The 26,911-nt window shown below is 40.6% G+C and overlaps 1 protein-coding gene across 1 annotated transcript in view; it reads left to right on the top strand.

The window, feature by feature from the left end:
* Window positions 1-26,911, top strand: part of LOC104531017 (protein tyrosine phosphatase receptor type G) — a 197,527-nt gene that overhangs the window by 124,815 nt on the left and 45,801 nt on the right. The window contains exon 12 of the mRNA XM_029086950.1: window positions 3,537-3,669. Coding sequence (XP_028942783.1) covers window positions 3,537-3,669 — 133 coding nt within the window. The remainder of the gene's footprint in view (window positions 1-3,536; window positions 3,670-26,911) is intronic.

Here is a 26,911-nt window from a genome sequence, read left to right as displayed (position 1 = left end):
ATGCCTTTAAAGAAATAGGGAGAAAATAGCTGCACGGTGGCGTCAGTTTGTATCAAAAGGAATAGGTTTTTTTAAAAACATGTTTTTTGCCTTTTTATCATTTAATAACACAGCCGATACTATTTTCCAGAATTAATTTATACCTTTGTATAAGTCCATAATTTCATTTACTCAAAGGAAAGATGAGCAAGTGACTTTCTTTTGACTGGATGATCTGAGGCAGTTCGGCAAGCAGGGATTTTCTTTTGGGCTGTAGAACACACGTGTTGTCACCATTAACAGTATCTGCAGTGGTACAACAAACAGAACTTTGTCCTGGCGGTGTGTGCAATGGATGATAAAGGTGGATAGGTTATATATTACACCTATGGTTGCTTATTATAGCCAGCAGTGTTACTTACGGGAAATAAACACATTTCTGTTCTCAGGAACCAATTACCAAGAACACTCAGAAAAACAGTACATTTCACAAATTGTAGAATGCCTCTTTCTTGCCTTGACCTTTGTGCAAGAGTTGCACTGCCAAAGCCTCCCTCGCTGCCTGATGCCCTCTGCTGCTCTCTGTGCCAGGGCCTCATCCATCCAGCGCCTGGATGGAGCTGCTGGATGCCTGGTGCACAGGAGTTATGGATTCTTCCAGATGCAGGAGTGGATTTAGCAGTGCTGGGGCTTGTATCTTGTGGGACCTCCTGAAACAGATATGCTGTAGTAATTTTTATTCCTTCCTACTGGGATGAATTCCAAGCCAGAAAAAGGCAAACTGAATTAATTCAACTAAGACATATGCCACTGGAAACTGTTTACATTTCTTAGCAAAAATTGAGTTTCCTGGTCCATTTTTTAAGCTCCCCCCCCAAAGTACAGTACATGATGGGCACAGTTACAGGGATATGCTATTGATACGAGACTCAGCATTCTTGCTTTGGAAAAGAGTGAAATGCTGACTATTTTTTATTTTATAATATTTGTTATGTAGGAGAACGGGAATCTAGGAAGGCCCAGCTCTGTCTTTTTTTGTGTGTATTTTCTTCAATTCTTTTTCCAAGTTACCCAGTGTGCTGGGCAGTGTGCTGCCTCTTCTTAGGCTCTTCTGCCATGACACTCAAGACAGGCGCCAGTACTCAGCTGTAGCGCTGCACTTCTGGCCCCAGTATTCTAGTACAATTTTTACTGGCATTGGTTTGTTTAAACTCTCTCAACACTTTACTTAAACAGTACAAAACACTAAGACTTTTTCTTCAAAGCCAGCACAGGAGAGATCTCTTTTTCCTGAAGCATATCACTGCTTGGGCATTCCCAGCTGGAAGTTTGGGGCCAGCCATCAGCATGCGAGAATGTCATTTGCTATTCCGACATTCAACATACTGAACAATTTCTTATCCTCACATCTGTGGTGTGGGGAGTTGGCAGGGTCAGCTAAGTGTGTTCTCCACAGTAGACTGAGTTAAGAGGAGCATCGTAAGCACTGCAGAATTTAATAGTGTGCACTGGGACTCCAACCCATACTGTGCTTACAATGGTATTTGATTTTCTTCCTATGCAAACAGAAACATATGTTTTTGTGTTGAAATATGTGGAGGTGATACTAAGCAGAATACTGTCCTTGGAGAGAAATAAAGTAACACCTTAATGGGTGTAAGGTGGTGGGACTGTTTGGCTCTCCTCCTGAGTTTTATTACATTGCATGGTTTTTTGCTTTCTCCCTTTTACCATTCTGATTAGTAACACTGACCTCACAGGCTTAATTTTTTCATGCTGTTGAATGATTTGAAGTGCACTGATAAAAAATGATGCCTCAGGGCTTATGATTTTTGCAAGTTTGTCAAATACAGAGAGTAAACCTTTGCTCTAATTTTGGGGTTGTTCTTTTCCTTATTCTTTGCTAGTCAAGGAAGTCAAAATTCTGTCTTAAAAACAGTGTGTTGTATATTACTAGTATGCTGTGAAGACGAAAGCTCAGCATGTGCTCGAGGGACAACGTTGTGTGCCTGTTCTGCAAAGTGGCACTGTTGGTAACCTCCTTAGCCTTTCTTACTGACTTGGAGACAACTGGCTACTCATCTCTCTTTTGATCAGTTCTATACTCAGTGCACGTTCACTTCCCCCAAACATCCCTCTGATTAGCACCTCATTTAGGCAGCTTGCTAAAGGGCATTACCTCCATCAGCCCTAGTTCTTAAAACTAGAAAGATTTCTTGCTGGGCTTGCAGCAGCCTGCAGCCTTGCTCTGTTTTCAGCAGTCAGGCAAAGGCATTTACAATTAACCTTTACTTCCATGTTAGTTGAATTTTACTCCTGCCTATGGAGGAGTATAATCTAAATGCTATTAAAATAGAGTATGACTTCATATTACGTGACATCTGGTGACTTCCAATTATCTATGTTTTGCCTGCCTACGGTGAAAAGGCAATTATGTTCTTCTGGTAGGATTTGCAGCAGTTTCTGAAGATATGATAATACAACACTGAACGGGGGCAAGGAAGCACATTGGTAAGGAAAGACTCACATAGGCTAAAAAGCAGAAGTCAAGTGTGTACGTTTCAATCCTCGTTCAAATCTGAAGCTGTTTGCACTAATCCTTTCCCATTACATCCTGTTGACAGGTATTGATCAACTACTGCCTGTTAGGAAACATGAATAAGATACAGAATCTGCTTCTGTATTTTTCTTTTATCATTCTGTCCAAAACAATTTATTTGTGAAGTCTACGTGAATTTGCACAAATTAGCTGTCTTTTGAAATATATTGATACAGTGTCTATGCTCATTGTCTCCAGTACTTGCAGTACCTCTAGATATTCACCTTGTACATGATACAGTAATTTAAATGAGATGTCATGCAAAAAGAGAAACAGAGTTACTTGGCCAGATCTCAGGATATTGACCAACTTTAATTTTGTTCAAAAGCTGTGGCATAATGATTTCTTCTGTCAGTTACAACACATCCTCTCCATTCATTCATCCATCCATCTTGACAATCCATATGCTAAAAAGTGCTTTCGTATGCTGTAACTCACCAGATTGTGACAATTCCACAAATGATGTGACATGACACCCAACATGTTGAGGATTTTTTATTTTAAGATACTTACCAAGAAATACATTTCTGAAGCAAAGTATTACATTAAGCTGTGCAAACAGGGCTGTCCTGTAGTGTTGAGAAGCAGAGCGCGTTTATGTGCAAGTGGTGATGACCGAGCAAGGCGTTTACTTTGTTACAGTGGTGAAATGACTCAGTGGGGTACTCCACATCTGATAATAGATGCTTGCACCTTGAAGAGTCCTAAAATTGTCTATGAGACTGTAATTACAGGCAGTAGTAAAAATCAAGCCATATGTGGCAATAAACACTATACTTTTGTGCTCTCATGTCTTAGACTTAAAGATAAATGGAGTCCCACCCTGCAGTTAGATGATCTTTGCTCTGTTTACTCGTGCCATGTAAAATGGACAAGCTATTTGTTTTGCTTACACATTTTTCCATACAGTAGTTCTCTCCATTTAGTGATTGTTTTTTGTTATGTGTTCAACACACAGCTGACAAGAACAGCTCCAGCATGGCCACGAGACCTTCTCCTGGTAAAATGGAATGGATCATCCCACTTATTGTGGTCTCAGCATTGACCTTCGTGTGCCTCATTCTTCTCATTGCTGTGCTTGTCTACTGGAGGTGAGCCTGTTTTGATTGGAAACTGGTTATGATTTAAAACACATTTCATGTGTTTTTTTTTAATGTGGTCCTGTGTTTTTTATTTTATTAGATGTTATGGTGATAGGTGCATTAAATAACTGTCTGGATGCTGGAACAGTTCTTTTGGTTAACTATTCAGCTGTCTTAAATATTGATTTTTGTGTCATGAAAATCAGCTTGGTAGAGCTACAGCAATGGAAGAGCCAGCTGTAATGCTGACAAATATTTTCACAATTAGTCCCTCTAATACAGCTATAAAAAGCTATCTTTGTCTTGGCCTTCAGGACAGGTAGTTGTGGGAGAAAAGCTTAGTGACACTGGACTTGGTTCCATAGATGGCTTTGCCACAGACCTCCTATGTGGTCTTAAGCAGTTCTTTTCTTCCTTTGACTGTACTTCAAGAAAGGGGGGTAAGCTTGTTTCACATGACATAGCAATGCTCTGAGTAGGAGTTCTTTAGCATTGGTGAGGTGTTCAGAAGTGCAACCTGCAAGGTCTTGAAAGTAAAGATTGCCTCTTACAAAGGGATGCTGTCCTTTACACCAGTGGGCTTTAGTTCAGTAGTGGAGGCTAACATTAGCATCAACAAATCCATCTCCATTCGATTTAGAGTAAGTTAAAACCTGCAGCACCTTCTTGTGCCAGAACCATAACCCAAACACACCTCATTTCTCTGGTAGTGAAAATTAACCAGTGAAAATTAGCCTAATAGAAGGTATTTAGGAATTATTTCAAAATCTAATTAGATGGGACACAGAAAAGTAGCTTTGATGAGAAATAGCAGTCTACTGATCATTGTATTTCCAGAATGAATTTAAAAACTACCAAGCTGTTTTTCAGTACACCCGTTCGCTGACAATTAATTGGCCAAGTAGATGAGGCTGGGAACATTTGAAAGAATATTAATAAATAGATGACAATAGTCTTGTGAAAATAATTTCTGTTAACTTTTACAAGTAATTAGCACTGTTGCAGTAAGACAATAAAATTGCTGTGATATGTACACAAAAGCTGAAATTGGAAAGGTTCTAAAGATCCCATTGTAGTGTCCTGTGCTTCAATATATATTTTCTTCATTTGAAGGACTAAACTTGGTCACATTCACACCAGGCAAGCCCTTGAAGGATATGGAATATCCTGAGGCACTGTAATGAGGGTTTAGAAATATTTATCTTGCATTGATACAAAGTGACCTTCGAAGGAGGAAAAGTTTTGAAATAAAATGCTAAAAACTGTTATCAAGAAGAATGTTGGTACCTCTCATTCTTTGGAAAACATTTCCATTTTCTGTAATTTCACTAATGGATGGAGAGAAATAATTGCAAAATTAATGTTTAATTCACTCAAAGAGTAACAATACCCTGAGAAGCCATTAAAGGTGAAAAGTACTGTCTTAGTGACCAATAGTTAGGGACTAATTTTTAATAAATATTGGCTTGTATTATAGGTAATAATATTACTCGAGTCAAAAATTAAGATATGTTCATTAAAGTTAAATATTCTTGATCTTCAAAATTCCTAACTATCCACCTCATAATTTTTTTTTTTCCTTTGGTAATATTTGTTATTTTACATACAGACACCAATTGTTTCTTATCCGCTCTCCATAATATGTATGAATAGTTAACATTCATCAGTGGCTTTGGTAATATTACTAGCATTGTCATTAATACCCTTGACAACAGTGGATCAATTTTTTGGGTATAAATAAAACTAAAAAAAAAGTGGATATTAAAAATTAATATGGACATGGAAAGTATGTCATTTAGCAGTCAAAAGTTTTTGAATAATACAAAGCAACAAATTGAGGAACAATAAACAAACTTGAGAGCACGTGTGCACTACCTTCAAAATAATCTCCTGTGTCTACCTTCATAGTTCTGTGGATTTTTTAACAAATACCAAGAGTGTATAAAAATGTCAACATGTGTTTTAGGATAAATCAACAAGCCACTAGAACACAAATCGTCCACAGTGAGATTTCATGTTGTGCAGACCATGCCGTTGAAGTGGTAACACTGCATTTTTTCTGCCCTTTTCAACGTGATTAACTTTTCTTAGGAAAAATAAAATGTTTATCTCTCTGCGTGTTTTAGAGTAAGGAAAAAACAGATCCTCAAACACCGCAGAGTCTAATTTACAAGTTTGAAAGGAACAGTGATCTGGATTTTCAGGAAGAAACACTTAGCTTAAAATGTAATAGCAACATATGGAATAATTTGCTAAATAACACCATCAAAGCAAATGGCATGAAAACGAGTTTGAAACAGATTTTTTTCAGTAAGAGAAACATGGTATTGAAGTGCACAGCAGAGAAACACTTGTTATGAAAGGATAACCCTCAAGGGGACAGGCGTGCTGGACCAAGGGGTCTTTTCTTGCACAACAGTTCTTTGTTTTGATGTGAGAAAAAACATTACAAAACGAAACTCAGAGAACTAGAAAATACAGAAGAGACATGCTTACCCTTTGGCAATCTATTTTGGGGGTAAAACAAATTATATTTTCACTTTTGTGTTTTTGAGCATTTGTGGGATTAGATGATTTGAGACCAGAGGTGACATAAGTAGAACAATGAAGCAGAGCAAAGCCTTCTGCTTGCTTGCATTGCATTGCTACCCTGTTATCCAGGGACCAAAATAAGGAGTTGGGGAGGTTGCTCTTGAAGGTTTGGCAAAGCATTTATCTCTGTTTGGATCCTTGGTAACTCATTATGGTGTATAGTGATGAGATAAGTTTTGTGATGATGTCTTGTTGTAAGAAAGCTTCATTTTCTGTTCCCTTTATTTGAAAAGGAGAGTGATAGGAAGCAGTCACTGTTTGATGAAGCTTTTCCTTTCTTTATCTGTTGAGCTTCCATGCTGTGTTCATTAGAGACTTCTTGTAATTGAATATATTTGGAAATGATCTGTGCAATTTCTGAACAAGAATCCCTTATTTGCAGAGGTAATTTGCTGTTCTCTGTTCCTTTTCCATGTGGATCCTGGACAAAATGGCGAAAGAATATGATTGATGTTGAGAGAAAGGGTCAGTTCCATCTTTTTAGCATGATAGCCATCTCAGTAATGAAAAGGGATAGGAACTTGCAGGCAAGCAGCAGCTCTGAATTACCTTTCCACTAAAGTTTCCTGAAGTCAGTACTTTTAATGGCACTGCTGTGCAAAGAGGACTATGTGATTTTAAGTTGGTAGAGTGGAAAATAAACTAGGTCAGCATAATGAAGCTGCAAAAATGGTGCTGCTTCTTATCCCTGAACAATGAGAGCAGCACCATCGTGGGATGACCAGGAACCACAAAGTTTGCTGGGACTGGTTGGCAGTTGGGCTTCCTGGGCAGGAGGGACAATGATGGCTGTAATTTAAGTTTGCTTCTGTGCATCTTTGATTCCTTTTGACAAAAAGCTGGCCTGGCTGCTCCTTGAGCTGTCATGGGCTTGATGAAGGGAACGGTTGCTCGCAGGACCTCTAGTGCTTTAAACTGATTTATTTTAGCATTGAGTTGAGAATTGAGTCTTAGCAGGCAGAAAGGTGAGGACACCAGATCCTTGTTTTACTCAGTGTGTAGATTTACCATTCGTTTCTGCTATCACACTGATATTTCTTTTTCTGCTTTCATTCCTTTTGTACTGGATCCTGAAATTGTGTACTGTAGGGTCAACCACTGGGTATTTCTGAGAACTATTCACTGAGATTCACCGCTTAAACTTGAGAAAAAACTACTTTACAGTGAGGGTTACAGAGCACTGGAACAGGCTGCCCAGGGAGGTTGTGGAGTCTCCTTCTCTGGAGACATTCAAGACCTGCCTGGATGCCTTCCTGTGTAAAATTGTTTAGGTTCCTGCTCCGGCAGGGGGATTGGACTAGATGATCTTTCGAGGTCCCTTCCAATCCCCAACATTCTGTGATTCTGTGATTTTAGGACCTTTCACTGGAGCACTACTAGTTCATCTAGAGCCCACTAAAATGAGTGCAGTTTCGCAAGCGCATTATTTTTGCATTTCTGGGCATTTGTTTTGCATCTGTGATTTTGTACTCAGATTCAGTATCATGAGATCCTTCTGCAGTTCTTCAAGGTCAGTTTAAAATTTGACTTGGATTGTCTACAGTCTTTGCCACTGCTATTCTCACAGCCTTTTCTGAGAGCTCTGAGAATTGCAGTGTGTTTCATAGTGACCTCCAAACTATTTAGGGATTGAGTGCGACTTCAAGTTTTTTTGCAAGAGGAGTTCCTATAGTGTGCTGAGCCATAATATGACTTGAAACATGTATTTTCTAGCCCATGTGCTACACTCTGTTGCACAGAGTCCTGAGTATTGACACGTTAACGGAAACCCCGGGGTCAGTGCCACTTTCTTTCTCACAGAGGTGCCGGGAGGGTGACTAGAGTTGGGAAATCAACTAAAATACTTTGATACACATTAACTTCTGTCATTTTAGGAAAACAAAACAAAAAACCGTATTTCAGGAGTGACTGGTGACCTTCCACTGTTTTCCATTCTGATTTTTAATCTAAACACTACAATGCTGTAGACTGAGGTTTCAAAGGGAAAAATAAGCAGAAAATATTAAGAAGCAATTAAGAGTTTAGAGTTTAGCCAACAGCAACTTTTAAATGGGAACTAAATTATAGCCATTTCTCATTTTCAGCTAAGAGGAAGAAATTAATTCGCAACTATAGCTGGAGAGTTTTCTTTTCCTTTCTTTTCAGAAGATACCATAATTCACCTCTGAATTATTGCCGCCATCAACTTCGCAATCCCAAAGACAAAGCAGGAATATTGTATTGCATTTCTTCTTAAATCAAGCTGTTTATACAGTGCTAATATGTTTACATTCAGGAGGGATTTTTGGAACAACACAGCTGCTGCCTTTCAAAGAGCAAGCAAATTTGTTTATAGTCATGCGTGTATATGAGACAGCTTGGGAAAAAGATGCCTTTAATTTTCCTTAGGCAAAACCCTATAGAATTTAGTAGATAGTAAAAGTTTTCTTAGGTTTTTGTTAAGCATCCTGTTGAATTGAGTGGAGTCCTGTGGCAGAGCCTGGTACTTCTCTGGCAGTGCCCTTCTGTGCAGAAGAAACTCCATTGAGCACCGGGAGATGTGGGTTCTTTTTCTGACTCAGTCATTGATTTTTTGTGTGACCCAGGGCCAAGTCACTTATGGTTTGACAGTATTGTTGTTGAACTCGGTGGCAAAGACCTCACTGGGAGCAAGCTCAGGTGTTCAATATTTCAGCATCTGAGTTCTGTCACTCGTAAAATAACACTGAAGAAGGTTGGTGAGCCATATTTGTAAATCAGTTTGTAATATAGAAATGAAAGCTGCAAGATAAGACTAAAGACTGTTGTACGATTTCTAATAACCATGCCTTGGGAAACTGTCTTTTGGTGTTAAACTCTGGGGAATTTGCACAGCTCCATAGCTAAGACAGTGTTAAAACTTCATTTTGGGGGAAAAAAAAAGAACTTCTGCCTGTAGCAGGTTGTAAAAAGTGCTGAAGTTGTTATTTGAACCTATTTCTAGGTTTTATTTTATGAGTACACAATGTGTTGTTCATCTACTGTACTGATTGAAAAAGGAACATTGCAAATTTACAGACCATTGTAAAATTGCTTTCTTACAATGATAAAAGCTCCTTTCAACTTACTCTAAAATATTTGTGATTCTGCTCATTTTCTCACTCGTGGAGGATGTTAGGTGGTAACACTTTCTGAGAGCCTGTGTGTTGATTTTAAGAATGCCTCAGGTGCAGTTGCTTGAGTATTTATTTCCGCAGCAGCAGTTCAAGCAGCCTCCTCCATTCCTGCCCTTGTTCTGCCCTCTGTGATATCAATGCAGATGTTTGTACAACCATGTGAGGAGCTGGATTGAGAAATAATCCATGGGGTTTGTTGTTTTGTTTTTTTTTTTAAAAAAAGGGAGAGGCTTTCAGCCCTGATTTAAACCAGATTAGTGCCCAGTCTGGTTCATGTTGTACCAGCATAACTGAGGGACCAGCACAAGGCAGGAATGAGCAGGAGCAATGGGGATGCTTGCACTGCCACTGACCACAGTTATGCCTGAGGACCATGTCCAGGCACTTGTGCTCGGCTTGGGAATGGAAGTGCCCCAGAGCACAACCCATGTCATCACAGGCAGTGAGGAGAATTAACCGACAAGGTCAAGAGATTTCCTAAGCTGGGAGGCACGCAAGGCCACAGGGAGATGAGGGGAAATGTGGAGGTGAGTGACTTGGCTGAAACCTCTTGCAGCTCCCATCTCCTTTTTAGTGACCAGATGTGCCCTGCTCGAATGAAGGGCATGCCTTCGTGTTCCTCTGGGAATGGCCACGTCTAGTCTCATATGATGACAAACAGCATCAGAGGGATGGGGACAGGGCAGATCACTGCCTGGCAAGTGGGATGCAGCCCAGACAGATTCAGAGCCCTCTGATCTCCCTGCCTCAACTCAGACAATGCAGGAAAAGCACTTCTGCTTTTATTGCAGAAGATCCAGGCTGTATTTGATTTTGCCAGCGCTGGAGGTAAAGGTACTGAAATCCTGGGCCCTTTTGTGTGCTGTATCTCAAAGCACTGCTTGTTTTCGTTAAAGGGAGCAGGTCTGTGATCAGCAACCTCTTAGCCACGTGGGGAGCTGAGCTCATCCTTTGTGCCAAAGGCAGGCAGCTTGCTTTCAAGCCTGAAGCTCAGGAGCAGCTGCCAGTTACTTGTTCTAGCTCTTGGTATCATTCTTTGAACACTCATCATTCTTCCATTACAAGGAAAATCAATATGAAAACTTCTCTGACAGCACCTCTGCTCTTTCATCTGGCAACGTGCAGCCTGGGGCGAGATGGGGAGAGCTCACAAGGAGATCTGCTAACGCCAAAGTGTAGCGTGCTGCTGCTGGTCCTTCCCTTGTTGGCTCTTGGGCTTTTATCTTCTCCTCTTGTAGGGAGCTGAAAAGAATATGGCCCAGCTCTTTGCAAGGGTATTGGGGCACTGGGGTTTCCTCTGTGCATGAAGGGCTGTGGTAGGCGAGCACAGCTGTGCGCAGGGGAGGCTGAGGTGCCACTGCACAGCCATTCCTTCCCAACTTCTTGCTCAATAACCATTTCCCAAATGGCTACTTTAGGGCCTTTCAGAAATCACGGGAGTTGTCAGTTGTTATAGTAACGGACCCCCTGCTGCTGAATTGGCCCTGAGATGCCCATTTGGGCTTTTGAACAGACTAACTCAAGCTCATTAGACAAAAAAGAGAGAGAGACAGATTTGCAGATGGAAAGTTGCTTTTTAAGCATACTGGATGATCTGTTAAGAGCTAGACTGTGGAAAGGGGCATGTTCTCTCATTATATGCCTGTTACTTTTACTCTTCTTTAATTAACACTAGTTTTACTTTTTCTTGCAAACCAGAATTCTGCAAGATTTCCATTTCCTCACTGGTGAGGCCAGTAGTGAGCTGCCAGTTTACAAACCAACAGTTTTTGTCTTGAGAAAGGAAAGAAGCTGGAGAGGGATTTGCCAAGCTTAAATGCAGATCAGTGGTGATTTCCAGAACCATCAGGATATCTACAAAGCTCAGAAAATAGTACTTTTAATCCTAATTATACAGCATCAGGAGTAACATCAAAAATCATTAAGCACATTTTGACCCAGGAATGCCAGGAATGTCCCATTTCAAGGAAATTGCACAGTCTAGATTTTGCTTCAGGTTTAAACCTGAGCAGTCCCATTGATGTTAACAGAGTGACCCCTGAATAACTGGTATCAGCTAAATCAGACCTTGCCTTTGTTAGTGTGGGTCCACATGACTGAAGAACCTGTATCACCTTAAATGGGTTCTAGAGAGTATGCAATTGCAATAACAAGTTACTTGTCAGGTATTTGAAGCCAGCTTCTTCCTGTGTCGTGCATGTCCAGCCTTCGTCTAAATTTCATGAAGCAATGTTCTCCTCTCCGCTGTCCTTTAAATGAGAAGCAAATCCAGATTTATAGCGGGCTGGTGTATCTCCAGGTGTAAATAAGAAAGGACTATGGTTGTTCTTGTGCAACATACCTCTTCTATGAGGAAGTTGGTTAAACCAGATGGGCAGGGAGGGTTGTTAGCAGAGAGGGGAACCAAGTGCTCTAGGACATGAAAGGGGTCTGCAATGAATACATGATCTTCTGCACACGTTGTGCTGGGAGTGAGGAGTCTTTGGCTTAAATTGCAGTAAGAGAGAAATTTATATTTGATGTTAGGAAAAGCTTCATGATAGGAAAGACGGTAAAGCAGTGGTCTACAGAATTTCCATAATTTCTAGGTTCCAAAGCAAGGTTAAGCAGCCATTTGTTAGGAGCACTGCAGGAGTCATTGATCCTGCACAGGAGCTTCCAGGCCTGTTCTCCATGGCTCTGCGATGCAAACTTTAAAGCGCACATGCAAGCGTGAGAAAAGAGGAGGAGCAATGTAGTGTGATAAATTGTCCTGTAAATTGCAGACTAGAAGCCTGAAAAAGTGTTTGGAAGACACAGTTTAAAGGCATCATGTTTGAACTGAATAATGTGAAGCCAGTGAAGGAGCACATCTAAAAATTGAGGGGAGGAGAGAGGGAGGACTCTAGCTTTGGAGAGAGAGGGAATGGAAGATACACATGGACATGAAAGAAACTGCAAAGGCAGCTTGCAGAGGACAACTGTGTCAGGAGACCCACAGGTTGGTGGAAAAAAATCTGTTTAGAGTTTTATTCCATCTGTTCTCCTGCAGCAGGGAGCCTAAAAGTAGGGAAGAGTACAACATTGATTTGAAGTTTAAAAACAAAACAGAGAAGGGGTTGGTACAGCTGCAGTTTGTTGCCCCCACTGTGTGTTATCTAAGGCACCATCCGTACTGCAGTTGTCAATACTGCCCCGTTATCAGCAGTGAGTGCCAACATGAGGCCACTCCTCGTGCCAAGGGCAGCGACCCTGTGAGCAGGCAACCAGGGTGATTGAATCTAGACGTCCCTGGAGAGGCTGTTACATGAAAGTATTTTATTGCAAAGGAGATGAGGAATGGCGATTGCCTGAAGAACCAAGGTTTCACAGCTGTGAAACCACCCATCCCAGCACCAGCAATCCTGGTGCCTGCTGGATTGTGGTTATTTTTAACAGTACCTTTAAATGAGAACTCCCACTCTGAAACTGTCTGTGTTCCTCAGCTCCTGGGATGTTCATACCATGTGGGTCAGTTGTGTGAACATCTTTTCCTCAGGCACTTTCATGGATGTGGCCATTGAACTCAGTGGGAGCCCAGATCTGCGTCACCTTTATTTTAAAAGATCATGTCAAGCATGCAATCATAAGTCAAACAACAGGAGAATATGAGCTTTGGTTGTGGAAGACTAGAATTCTAATATCATGTTTGTGACCTTGAAAACTCCCAAAGAACTATACTTTTTCTATTTTTAATTTGCTATATGATGTGTCCCATAAGAGTTGAGACATTCAGGCTCTGCTTTGCCCATGGGCCCACACAGGCCACCCCATTCATTAGAGGGGATGAAATTTATGCAGAAGTCTTGGCAGCAAGTTGGAAAACTGCTGTTGACACACTTCTCACTGCTTTGTTTAGAGGTGTAACATTTCCCCAACATTTCCATAAATACTTTCTTCTGCAGAGGGAGCAAAGGGAAGCAGGCAAGAGCAGCTGAGGTCAGGCAAGGAGGGACCTGTGGCATGGCTGCAATTGATCTTTCTGTTTGTTTATGTGGAACTAATTAAATGGATTAATTGCAGACATTTTTTTCTGGAAATGCCTTCCCCAGTGCTGCTGTAATGGTGAGGTCTTGAAAAAAAGAGCAAGATTTTATCTGTGCAGTAGCTGGATTAAAGGTAGGAGTTTACAAGGTGTAATTTTGAACAAATATTTTTTAAATATTCAAATCTTCTAGTTAAGCTCCATTAAGAACTAGTTTGTAGGTGCTGAGAAATAGTATGCCATGAGGAGTATGTGTTTTCTGATAAGCACAGTGGTGGAGGATGGCAGGTGCCACTGGCTTCTCCTACTCATCCATTAGGTCTGTTGTAAGGTATTCTGCAGGAAACTTCTGTACGACTTTAAAATTTTTTAACTCTGGCTTTTAAAGCTATGATCAGTATTTTAAAAGAGAAAGAAATTTCACAAACACTTTTTGTGAAATTAAATAACTCTTTTTTAAAAAGAGACAATTATTTTTTAAGAAGATGCATTCTTTTTCTGTTCCCCTTCTCAGCTCAAAGAAACAATTTATTAACCTGTTGTTGTTTGATTTTTTGCTAGTTTATATTTTTTCTATAATATTCTTAGTATGTAAGAACATATGTTAAAAGTGTGTACAGGTATCTATGGAGTAGATTCCCTCTCCTAAATTGGTAGGTTCAGAGTTAGAAGAATGTCTTGAACAAACTGTGAATGAAATATCCTATAATACCAGTAGATGTACCCGGAGGGAACAGTATACCTCTGCTGTGAAACTGTGAATTAACCACAGCAACCAGATAAATTATATTTTTTTCTCTCTCCTTGTAACTATAAAATATAGCTATTGAAGGGCCCTGTGCTGTCCCAAGTCCCACACCAGCATGTGGACTAACATTAGCACTAGCTGTTTCACAGCAGGATGTGGTCTGAGTGTAAAATTATAGGGTAAGAATATTAAATCAATTCAGCAATCTTAACTGGTTGGATAAATACTAGGAATCAGCAGCCTAGTAAAACAATAACAAGCAGGGGTGGACTTTTCTTAAAACCTGTGCAATTCAGGAAAAAACAATGCCTTGGAATGTGCAACGTATGTTGGGCTGCTGTTACAAACGTTGCACGTATGTGAATCCATTCGGTTTATTGTAGAACATTGAGTTTGTTCGTTTAAAAGAAAACTTCTCTTCTATGGCTATAGAGCATAGAATCGCCTGGTTGGAAAAGACCTTTGAGATCATAGAGTCCAACCGTACCTGTCCACTACTAAACCATATCTCTGAGCACCCCACCTAGCCCTCTTTTAAACACCTCCAGGGATGGTGACTCAACCACCATTAGGCAGCCAATTCCAGTGCCTGAGAACCCTTTCAGTGAAGAAATTTTTCCTGACATCCAATCTGTACCTCCCTTGGTGCAACTTGATGCCATTGCCTCTGGTTCTATCGCTAGTTACCCGGGAGAAAAGACACACACCTGCCTCGCTACATCCTCCTTTCAAGTAGTTGTACACAGTGATAAGGTCTTCCCTTAGCCTCCTCTTCTCCAGACTAAACAACCCCAGTTCCCTCAGCTGCTCCTCATCAGACTTGTTCTCCAGCCCCTTCACCAGCTTTGTTGCCCTTCTCTGGACACGCTCCAGTGCCTCAATGTTCCTCTTGTAATGAGGGGCCCAAAACTGGACACAGTATTCAAGGTGCGGCCTCACCAGTGCTGAGAACAGGGAAAGGATGACTTCCCTGGTCCTGCTGGCCACACTGTTTCTGATACAGGCCAGGATGCTGTTGGCCTTCTTGGCCACCTGGGCACACTGCTGGCTCATGTTCAGCCGGCTGTTGACCAACAACCCCAAATCCTTTTCCACCAGGCAGCTTTCCAGCCACTCCTCCCCAAGCCTGTAGTGTTGCATGGGGTTGTTGTGACCCAAGTGCAGGACCCGGCACTTGGCCTTGTTGAACGTCATACAGTTGGTTGCAGCCCATTGATCCAGCCTGTCCAGGTCCCTTTGTAGAGCCTTCCTACCCTCAAGCAGATCAATACTTCCACCCAGCTTAGTGTCATCTGTGAGTTTACTGAGGGTAGACTCAATCCCTTCATCCAGATCATTGATAAAGATGTTAAACAGGACTGGCCCCAACACTGAGCCCTGGGAACGTATTTCACTTTACGAACTTACAGATTAAAATACATTCGAGCTCCAGCTTTTAAGCTGAAACAGGTGTAGGTGGCATGCCTGGTTCTCAACTGGTGGGTTGTTTCATGTTTTGGAAATCCTATCTTTTCCAAAATAGAACAAAAATGTTTTGAAATATCCTACAAAGTGACATTTATAAAGTAATAGAAATAAGCCCAATTTGAATTTTTTAAATATTGTTAATGTTTAAAGAAAAAAAGAAAAGAAATCAAAACATTTCCCAATAAAGACAGATATTCTATTCCCTGAAGGCTCAAATTTGGTTTTTATTTTCCTTCTGATCAAATTATCAGTTAAAAGGATGTATTTCTGTACAGTGATTCACTCTCTAAAATTGTTTCTTAACTACTATCAGAAAGTTTCTAGTGAGTGCTGGTAAAATTCCTCATGTTTTGTGGCAACACAAGCTTGTCTCATTCACCCTTCATGTTGAATACATTTTAATCCATTATGGATTGGAGCATGTTCTGTCACACCACAGGTTGACCTCAAGGCCACGATGCTGAATCCCTCTGGATGGAGGGTTCTCCAAGTCTTGTATGAAGGGACATCTTTCCTTTTGCACAGGCATGAGGCTGGTGATCCAGGTGCTCCTCAGCTGGAGCAAATCCCTCACTAGCAGTGGATGGAATAGGGAATGGAGTTTCCCCTGCTGATGGTCATTGGCAGACATGTGGGGTTTGAATGGGGAGTGAGAGAAGAGCCCTCTGCAAGGCAGGCAGAGGGAATGCATCTCCTACACCCATCATGGGAAGTTACATCTGCCAACCTCACCGTTTCTTAGGAGCTGAGCAGTGGGTCAGTAAAGAGGATTTTATGCCATTAGAGAAGTGATCAAAGTAAACTGGCCTGCGAGCTTTCCAGCTGCTTTCCAGCTTTTCTTAAGGTATTTATTTCCCCAAGCCAACTCCACTAATGCTGAGAGGAGGAGTGTGGAGGGATGGGCACCACAAGGGCAGGGGATGGTGAGCTGGGACCAGGGAGAGCCTCTCCTCCCGCAGTGCCAGGCTGTGCTCCCCTGGCAGTGGTGGTACTATGGATGAAGATCGCAGCAGTTGTACAGTGGTAGCAGTACTTGAGGGCACAGAGGACTTCCAACCACATCATAACTCAAAACGATGATCATTTCCCCCTTCAAAATCTCATAAGCTTCCTAAATTTCAGTGTTCACGGGTAATTGCAGCTGGTGTTACAGACATGAAGGGAAAGCTGCAAAGATGCAGTCCTCATACCTGTCATTTTTGTGAGTTTTATTTTTTTATTTGTTTGTTTTAATAAAAGCCTGGAACATAAATGTACCAGAATGGTTAGTCTCTTCCCATTCATACAGCTCCCTGTTTTTGAATCATTCAGGGTGCTATTTCAATCAGGGAGTAAATGGGTTTGCTTTGCAGTTTGCTTTTCAGAGCTGGTTTTGTGAGTTAAGGCTGAATCTGGGCTTCTTTTTCCACATAACTAACATTTACACACCAAAAAAAAAAAGATTCTTCTGGCCCTGATATCATTACAGGCTTCATATTCATTTGAATTAACTATTTTTCATCACTTCTCTCAAGGTTATAGGTACAAAAAAGCCTTTTAACCTAAAAGGGCTTTTCTTGCAATCTGGTTATTCTTCAGCAAGCTTTTTTGTCGGCTTTGCATGACAGAAGTTGTAGTCATGTTTTCTGCAAATGCTTTGTCTCCCTTCAGCTGTACACTTGTCCTGTGTCCTTGTTTTGTCTAATTTGGGGGAGCAGGAGGAGGAAGGGATTTTTTTGAAAGAGAGATTAACAACCTATCAACCATCAGGAACATTGACTTGGTTTACATCTGCCAGAATTACTCTCAATATGTTTTGTGATATTGAGGGGTGTATACACCTTACATTTATCAACAGTAATTCCTTAGTAGAGAAAAATCTGATCATAATTAATAATTAAGTAACACCATTTTCATTCACAAATCACCATAGTTTGACTTGGGTGGTATTTAATACTGAATCTATCTAGACAAAGCAATTGTATCTCTGTGGAGATCAATCCTAATAAATAAAAAAGTTGAGAAGATTTTTTTTAAATAATTTGTGCAAAGAAAATATTCTTTTTTTGAAGACTGTGGAAATAACATTTCTGCTTTCCAAGGGAATATACAGTAATTAGGAAATTTGCAAATAGAAATTAGCCTATGTTGGTCTTCATCTTTATGTCATTAAATGGAGTCTTTAATTAGCATATATATTATTCATGTTTCAGTATAATCCATTTTATAAGTCCAAGTTCAAATATAAAAATCAAAATGAGCTTGATGCACCCTATTGTTCGCATACAAAGCAGCTAACATTGATGTAAAGATATGAGGTGAATTGAAACATTCCTATTTCATAAGGATGGAGTCTGCATTTTCTGAAATTATGGCTTGAACTCTTATTTTTAACTTTTTCTCATTTGCATACATATTAGTCCCTGTTTAAATGATGTGTTAATTCTATTCATTAGACTTCAGTGAATGCTTCGAACTCTCCTGATAATCAAGCATAGGTCCCTGGAAAGCAAATTATGGATTTTCATGTTGCAAAACCCCTTGTAAACGTGCCATTTATCACTGCAAAGCCAAATCATGTGGAGTACTTGGCTGCAGTCAGGAGCATAGAACCCTTTTTCTTATGCTTACGGTAATGATTGTCATCTGTGAATAAGGACCTGGCACCAGATCCCCGATGGCTCTTCAGAAATGATTTGGCACTTCACAACCACATCACCCTCTTGATGGTAAAAAGGCCAGTTCAGCTCTTTGGGGGAGAAAGAGTAACTTGACTCAGGTCCTCACTTAAACAGCTTCAAGAAAATAGATGATCAAGAATCTTCTGTTCCACCTAACATGGTGGTGAAGATGAGAATTTGGGGACCTGCAGGGACTCTGCAGCTCTCTCGGGTATATTTGGCTGTCAAAGCAGGAGCCTGCAGGCTTGGCTTTACTCTGTCTAAAATGCATTTGTGCTTCAAAATCTCCAAAATGGTGGTCCTGACAGCAAAAGCATGAAGGTGACAACAGTGCAATAGGTGTCCTTTCTCTGGGTCTCTGAGCCAGACCCTTTAGCAAATGCAGAAACAATCTGTGAGAAGAAACGGGGCAACGAAACAGTATTGGAGTTAGGTGTCTGCCATTGCACATTGATTTGCCAGTCAGTAGCAATTCATCTTTTTAATTCTAGGTATAAAAGCATTGTTATCCCAGTGGTAAACCCGAGGTGATAATTTCACAAGGTTTTATGTTGATGGGGTGAGCCCTGAGTGGTGCCACACAGGGAGTTGCCATGTGTGCTCTGATTAATAAAAAAATTGATGGGAAGAAGAAAGATTCTTATGCTATCACTGCAAGGAAATGCTTGACATCTTTAAAGGCCCATAAGTTTAGTTTCCATCTGTTTTTTGCAGAGTCTGGGCCTTTTCAAAAGCAGTGCTGATGTGCTGTAGGGAATTAATTTAGCTCTTTGTGGTAACAGAAGGTTAGAGTTCAACATCACTGTCTTTGCTATCCACAGAGCTACGTGGAACAAGTTCCCTGTTGTATAGTTTAAAAGAATAGGTGGAGATTACTAGAAGGAGACCTGTTGTCCCTGCAGCATAGTTTTATTCAAGGTGCACAGAATAAGAGAGCAGAAGAGAAGAAATCACAGTATTTGATATACATTTTCAGCAGCTGCTTCATCTCACTGTGTCTGAATGTGTAATCTCACTCTCAGGAGCATTCTGCCTGAGAAGCAGCTGGGAGCTTCTGAACATACCAGAAATGCTCCCATTTCACCAGCATTTGTGATAATCCAAGCTGCAGCCAGGCCTGCGGGGAAATGAAAAGTCTGGGGTTTATTGTGACTCTCAGATTTCAGTGGGTTGCAGCCTTGTCTGTAGGATTTGATCTTACACTTGGATGTTCTCTCTTTCCTTGGCAACGCTTCCTTGTACTGAAAGTGTACAAGAGAATCCCTGAGCTTTATTACCAGCTTTTTTGAAACATTTAAACCGTCTGCAGCCCACTCCTCCTTCACTCCTTGGATAAGTGTGGGGTCCCATTGACTTCCACACTGTGAAGCCAGGGCAAGCTGTGCTAATTCCCTGTGTGCTGAGCACAGAAAAGGATTCTGAGGAAAAGGGACTTTAAATCAACCCTAGCTCAGGGTCTAAGGTTATCCACAGTTCTCTGTTTGTTTTTGGTTTTATGGGGGTTTTTTTGAAGCCTGGAAAATACACAGCTCAGCTCACAGGGGAATAAGGCAGCGGATGAGTGTTCCCCTTCCATGTGTCCTTCCAGCATTGTTTTTCCTTGGTGCACCAGACAGCAACTCCCCACCCCAGAGAGTTGGCAACCTCACTCCTCTTTTTTTTTTTCTGGTGACTGGATTAACTTTAACATCGTCATTGCTTTCTGCCAACCTTATTGTATTTACTCAATTTTCTGCAAAGAAGGAGTTAAATTCATGTGGGTTGGATGTTTTCTGTTACAGCTCATGTTCTATTTTGACCTTCTTGGCTTCACATATTTTCCCCTTTTAAAGTTACTGGCTGCATCTGAGATCTTAACATCAGTGGGCTGCTTTGTGGAAATAAATATTAATGAGATGGCTGCTGATAGCATCGTATGGGTAGAAGCAAATGCTTTTATAATAAATGGAATTTGCTATTAATTGAGTGGTTTGGAGTTAAAGCAGGATATAAAGTGACAATCTCGTGGCACAGCAAACTGCCCTTTGCAGGAATCCAATTAGAAGAGTGAGCAGCAAATTGTAAGCAAACTTGCAATAATCACATGGGGGCAATACAAGAGTGGAGTATAATTTGGAGCCTGGGACCTGTCCCCTTGAATGTCTCATAATTTCCATGAATCAACATTTAGTTACTATGTGATGCCAAGTTTGCATTCTTCATCTCTTTCCTGGCAGTGCTGCATCCCATTGCTCTAGTCAAACCAGAGGGAGACAGTATATTTTGCAATAAAAGGGCACATCAATTAAATGCACTGTGTTCTGCTACACGTCTGTCAGAGGAAAGTGACTCATTTGTTAGCCTGCTGAAATTACTTTGCATTGAAAATCTTATGCTGATGTTACAGGGTTTTGCCTGAAGCTGTTACCTTTGCCATTTTCTCAATGAGAATGATCAAGAGTTGTTCCCTTCCCAGATTGCAGTGTTCGTTCATGACTTGGAAAAACAGATGATTTGCTGAGATGTGCCGTAGATAAATGGTTAAACGCTGCCTGGAGTAACCAGATGCAATTGTCACAGATATATCTCATGTCCTAAACAGTGATGTAAAGTGTTCATTGGGTTTGAATTGTTCGAAAATAGTTTCTCTAAATATTATGTATCATTTTCATCTGGCAGATGGAGTTGCAGAAGCTGCTATAGCGAGGGTTTGTTTGTGGCATTTCAGACATCCTGGATATTGTGTGAAATTGGCTTAGCAGACCTCTAAAAGGAGAGTGCAGGATGTAAAGTGAGGGTGAAGGACGGATAAAGACCTAAGCACAGCATCTGGGAAGTTGGGGCGGTTCATCCAGGCTGATGGAGAAGCATGTGAAAAAAAAATAAAACTAAATAACAAGGAGCAAGTCAATTTATCCGTTCTGTCAAAATGGCTGCGATCCGCCAGGAGGCAAATGAATAAACGGATCAACAAGTATTTCACACTTATGTGTTCTCGACAGGAAATCACAGATCTGAAACCAAATGTCTGGGACAAAGCTACCAGAAATAGTGGCAAAATACTCTGCTGTTTAGTCTGCATTTTAAACATTTTTAGCTCACAAAACTCCTTGAATTAAAGTACTGGAATAAAACAGGAACTTGTTACTACAGTTCGTAGAATCATAGAATACCAGGTTGGAAGTGACCTCAAGGGTCATCTGGTCCAATGTTTCATGGCAAAAGCACAGTCTAGACAGATGGCCCAGCACCCTGTCCAGCTAAATCTTAAAAGTGTCCAATTTTGGGGAATCTACCACTGCTTTGGGGAGATTATTCCAATGGCTGATTGTTCTCATTGTGAAAAATTTTTCTCCTGTGTCCAGTCGGAATCTTCCCAGAAGTAACTTGTATCCATTACTCCTCATCTTTTCATATGACTCCTTGTAAAAAGCGTGTCTCCGTCCTCTTTATAGCCACCCTTTAAATACTGGAATATGGTGATAAGGTCTCCTCTAAGCCTCCTTTTCTCAGGCTGAACAAATCCAATTCTCTCAGCCTTTCCTCATAGGCAGGCTTCCCAGTCCTTTGATCATCTTTGTAGCCCTTCTCTGAACCCTGTCCAGCCTGTCCACATCTTTTTTGTATAGCAAGGACCAAAACTGAACACAGAATTCCAGGTGTGGCCTGACAAGTGCTGAGTACAGTGGGGTAATGACTTCTTTATATCTGCTGATGATGCCCTTGATGATGCAACCCAGCATCCTGTTGGCTTTCTTTGCTGCAGCAGCACACTCTTCACTCACATTGAGCTTGTTGTCCACCAAGTCCCTTTCCAAAGAGCTGCTCTCCAACCAGGTAGATCCCAGCCTGTGCTGCACTCCTGGATTACGTTTTCCCGGGTGCAACACCTTAACACTTGTCTTTGTTAAACTTCATAAGGCTCTTGTTAGTCCATTCTTCCAGCCTATCCAGATGTTTCTGCAGGGTGGCTTTCTCTTCTGAAGTTCCCAGTTAGGAGCAGAGATGAAAATAGTTGGGGTGGGTCTAACAGCAGGACCTCAGACCCACTGGAATTACCCTTTGCCTGCATACCTGAATGCATCTTGTTGGCCATGGTGACTGCTGCTGTCTTTCCTGCTCCCAAGCTTATTGTCCAATTGCTGTGATAATGGCAGCAAAAGCACCACCAAAGATCACATCAGAACATGGAAATGAAATGCATAAATACAGTAGGAGAAAATTAATCTGAATTGCTAGAGGTGTCGGGACTGAACAATTCACTTAGGAGCAGACATCTCCAATGTTCCTCAAGGACAGTGTGTCTGTGCAGCCATGTCACTTCATGAGCTTCAAGAAAAGAAAATACAGAGCCAAGAGCTTGTTTAATTTACATGTCTGCTTCTGAGCAAGTGCCTGATGGATCCAGGCGTGCTTCTTCATACATTAAGCAGTATTCATATGTTTTGCTGAGATGCGAACTGCAATTCTTGTGGGCTTTTTTCTCCTTTTCCCCAGTCCCACATTTATCAACACCGAAAGGTTGTAGAGGGCTTAATAATAGGTAGATTAAAGCTTTGGAAATAGTGCAAATAAAGAGAACGATCTATAAATAGAAAATATATTAAACTGTATCTGATGTTAAGGGATCTAATAATTAACGTAGGTTGAATGAATTTCTCCTGTTTTGCTTCTCTGCAATGAACTTTTATCTTGAATCAAAATGCTCTCCTCCTGTGATTAGTTTTGTTATTAGATGTTTCTACACACTGATTAAGACAACAGGAAAGCAATAGTTTATTTGCCCGAGTGTATACTTACTGCAAAAGAGTTTGTCATGGGGATGAAAACAGTTTCTGGTTTTCAGAATAATTTTGACTGATTTCTTAAGAAAAGTCTCTTCTACATCTGTTACTTTTTATTTTTCAGTTCTTGGCTCTTCTGTATAATTGGTTTCCTGCTAATAGACTTCATGGTGACTTTTTATGATACACCTCATACTTTGAGTCCTTTTTGTGTAATAAATGTGTATTTCCTTTACACCAAAATTCAAGGAGCTTTGAATGGGTATTAGGCCTAAAACTTCAAAGATATCCTTTTCTTAATAAATATTTTGAAAAGGGAACTCTTTCTCACTTCATTTCAAGTAATTTCAGGGTCATCCTTCTAGTCCCCTCTGCCTCATGGTGTAGTGGATTCTACCTCTGTTACTTGTTTATAATATTTCTAGATTATTTTTTCTGGCTTATTTGGTCTGTGGAGATGGTAATTTAAAACATACATTGTTTTTATTTTCTGTGCTTCCTTATTATGCCTTAGTATGTTTAATACTACTTATTGCCTTTTGGTATTAATTAGATTTTTCTTATAATATTAATTATCTTGGGTTTTGTTTGATGTTATTGCTATGGTTGATGGTGTTTATTTTATTTAGAAACACCCTCACAGAAAATACTGCACTGTTTAATGCACATGCTACTGGAAGGATCTTACTGATGAGGGGACTTTTTATTCTGATGTATTAATTGATGTGGGTCTGTTGTGTTTAGCAAAGGGAGCCCAGAGGAGATGTTCACGCCACACTGATTGTCCGATTTATCCAGAACACCACTTCAGTGAATACAACTTGCTTCTCTGCAGTATAGCTCTATTAGTGCCGAGCTATGCCCAAGGTACTTGGCCCAGCAGATAAGGAGTATTGGAGCAGGCAGAGCTTACGCTAACATGCCTGCATCTCTCCTGGCACCTGAGATAGGTCACTGGGGTCCGACTCGGGTGTTTGTACAGAGCTACTTAGAAGTGTATTCAGCATATCACAGCAGAGTACACAGCGTGGTATTTCTCAGTGGTTTGGTTCAGGGGGTGGTAGTTTATTGTCTCTGATATTTGTGTTTCCTTGTCACATTTGTTAACCTTTGAATGCAAGAAACTCATTAAAGCAATTCCTCAGACACGCATACTCAAGGCTTCCCCAGAGCTCTCGAGTCACTACCAGATTAGTATCAGCGACAGCAAGAAGCAAATCTCCAAATGGGTTGATTGATAGCGAGATTAATGATCCTCAAGACTGCTGTCCAGGTTTATTATTTGGTGGCTTACAAATCTTTGCTTTCAGGGAGATGGGTGGAGAAAGAGGACCAGCTGGCTGCCATCGGGTCTGTCTGTATTAGCGTGATGAGGTGACGTACGTAGACCTGTCAGAGCACTAGCATTAAGTAGTGTATTTTCAGTGTTCTCATTATCTGTCAGGTACTAAATAATTTGCTTCTCTGCTCTTGGTGCCAGCTGCTCATTTTTTTTCCTTTGTGCTGTGCTTCCAGAGGTATCTCTTTGTACCATTTCTAATTGTGTTCTAAACAAAGTTAACAGAGAGACCATAAAAATTTTTAGCTATTTCTTTTTGAAATGGCCAATGAAAAAAGACCCCCCTCCAAATACCCAGTGATTAAAAGAAAAAGGAAATAATCACACTTTTAATATTTTATCCTGGCCCCAAATAAGCTAAACATTAAATATGTCCAGCAGCGTTGGGAAATCTTCCTAGTTCTCTCATGCAGCTTTAGTCCAGGTGCACACAGACATGTCTGTTGAGGAGGAGGGAGCTTTCCATTGAGTATTTCGTTATATTTAACAAATTGTCATTTCTGCCTGAAGATGGGCAGGGCCATCAAAACAGAGGAAAAAAAAGTGCCTAAATTTTTAGCACATTTTTGTGTTTTGCTTAGGTCCCAGGCCATGGCTTGTGATAACTAAAATAATTGTTAATTGAAAGTCCTGATGTCCCATTCAGAGGAAAGAAAGGATATTTTTGCAAAAGAAAGGTCAGGGCTTTTCCATTTTGAGAGTAATTAGGCAGGAGTAATTAGGGACATTTAGGTGAATGTTCCAAAAAAAGACCTAGTTTCTGCTGTCCTCTCTTAGGTGCGATCATCTCTGTATTGTTTTTCTTATAGCACAATTACAATCCAGATTAATTATACTTTGTGTTTAAAAGTACCAGTATTTTAAACTCCTGGTGTGACACCCTGTTTTTATTCTTTCCTTTCCTGAGATTCATCCTGAAGGGAATTCATGTCCTGAAATAATAATATCAAGTATGCCCAATTTTGTGTTCTTAGAGGTGCTACTAAAAGCTTCTCTCTAGTAAGAGGCAATCTTCATTGATTGCTGCAGTTCTTGTGATTACAGGAAAACTCTTCACTTGGTTAAATTTAGCTTCCTTCTGTGTGAAAGTTTTAGGTTCCTTTTTAATATTACAAGATGTTTAGGGCATTGGAAGTAACACATTTTATAGGAACTGCCTAAGGTATTGCTTGATTGGAAAAGGCATGTCTTTGTTTTCCTCTGTGATTTTCTAGTCTTTGTTGTGAATGTTGCATTAAATAAATAGTTTGCTCAGGGAGAGGAAAATTAATATGTCAGGCCTCCCTTTGGTTTTTAAAGCCATACCTAATTTTTAAACCATTTTAAGATACCACCTATAGGTTTCTGTACCCCATTTTTTGCCTGAAGGCATTAAGGTTTTGAGTAGTAATGCATATAACCAGGGAACCTTTTCTCTTGCAGGAGAAAATACTGATGAGTAAAACCCATTCAGTCATCTGTAAAATTGCTGAGTGTATCCAACACAGCTGTTGTGAGTATTGATTAAAGCAGGAGGGGAAGGTCTGATGCTTCTAGCCCTGTCAGAGGTCACCAGGAGAGTAATTAGCTACCAAGTGTTACAGGGCCAAGTGTCATCACAAATAAGGTTTCACCATTGCCTTCGCTCTTCTCCAGGGACACCAGGAAGGTGGGACAAGGAAGCGTGGAAAATGTTTGTGCTGAGTTAAACTAAGATTTATCCACTTACAATTTGCAATTGAAGACCTTTCTAAGTGCATTTCTGCACTGGCCACCTGGGCACTTTCTGGTCACGCAGCTGATGAAAGGGGGAGGACTTCAAAGTAGCTCATCTTGGTGTGTGTTGTAGTTTCTTAACTGTTTAATTATTTGAATACCTTTCTAAAAATTATTACTTCTTGTATAATGTCTGAGTTCAATACCATGTGTGATGTAAATGGGTGTCTAGTCTCTGGTGCTGGATACGATCTCAGAGGATCAGGAGAAAAAGGTTTTTAATTTTGTGGAGAGCTGTGTAGTCAGCTGGCAAATTTAGGCCATAAATATTAAATTAGCTGTCTTTCTGTGTCAGAAATCCCTAGTCTTGTTTGCAGATTAGTTTTTTCAGATGGACAATTTTCTAGTGGTGTTTTCTTCATCATAAATACTTCTCTTTTTTCCACCTGCCTTTTCCCAGCCTTTTTCCTGTCTTTATTTCTCTATGATGCTGCAGAATGTGTGGTTGTCAGAATGTGTGGTTGGAATGGTGATTAGCATTTGGATCCTTTTAGCTTTTGCTGGACTGTGTGGGTGCACAACTCACTAATGTGAAAAAGCATTTCTCCTTGCCCAGAGGAAGTCCCTTGAAAGACACAGTCTTTTCACCATTCTGTCTAGGAGAAGGTGACAAGGACTTGGCACACTGTGAACTTCTGAAACCTATCCATGTACCATCTAGACCTCTCCAGTTATCGTATCTGTGCAGTGCTTAACACTGCTCAAGAAGATTACAGGCAGAAATTTCTTTGTGGGGAGAAAGCGAGTCATCTTTGGGAAGGATGTGCAGAAGAATCAGCATTATTGTAGG

The sequence above is a fragment of the Antrostomus carolinensis genome, unplaced genomic scaffold (assembly GCF_000700745.2).
Source record: "Antrostomus carolinensis isolate BGI_N321 unplaced genomic scaffold, ASM70074v2 scaffold6099, whole genome shotgun sequence".
NCBI classification, from domain to species: Eukaryota; Metazoa; Chordata; class Aves; order Caprimulgiformes; family Caprimulgidae; genus Antrostomus; species Antrostomus carolinensis.
The sequence above is the reverse complement of the archived record's forward strand: the minus strand, read 5'-3'. Positions and strand labels throughout refer to the sequence as shown.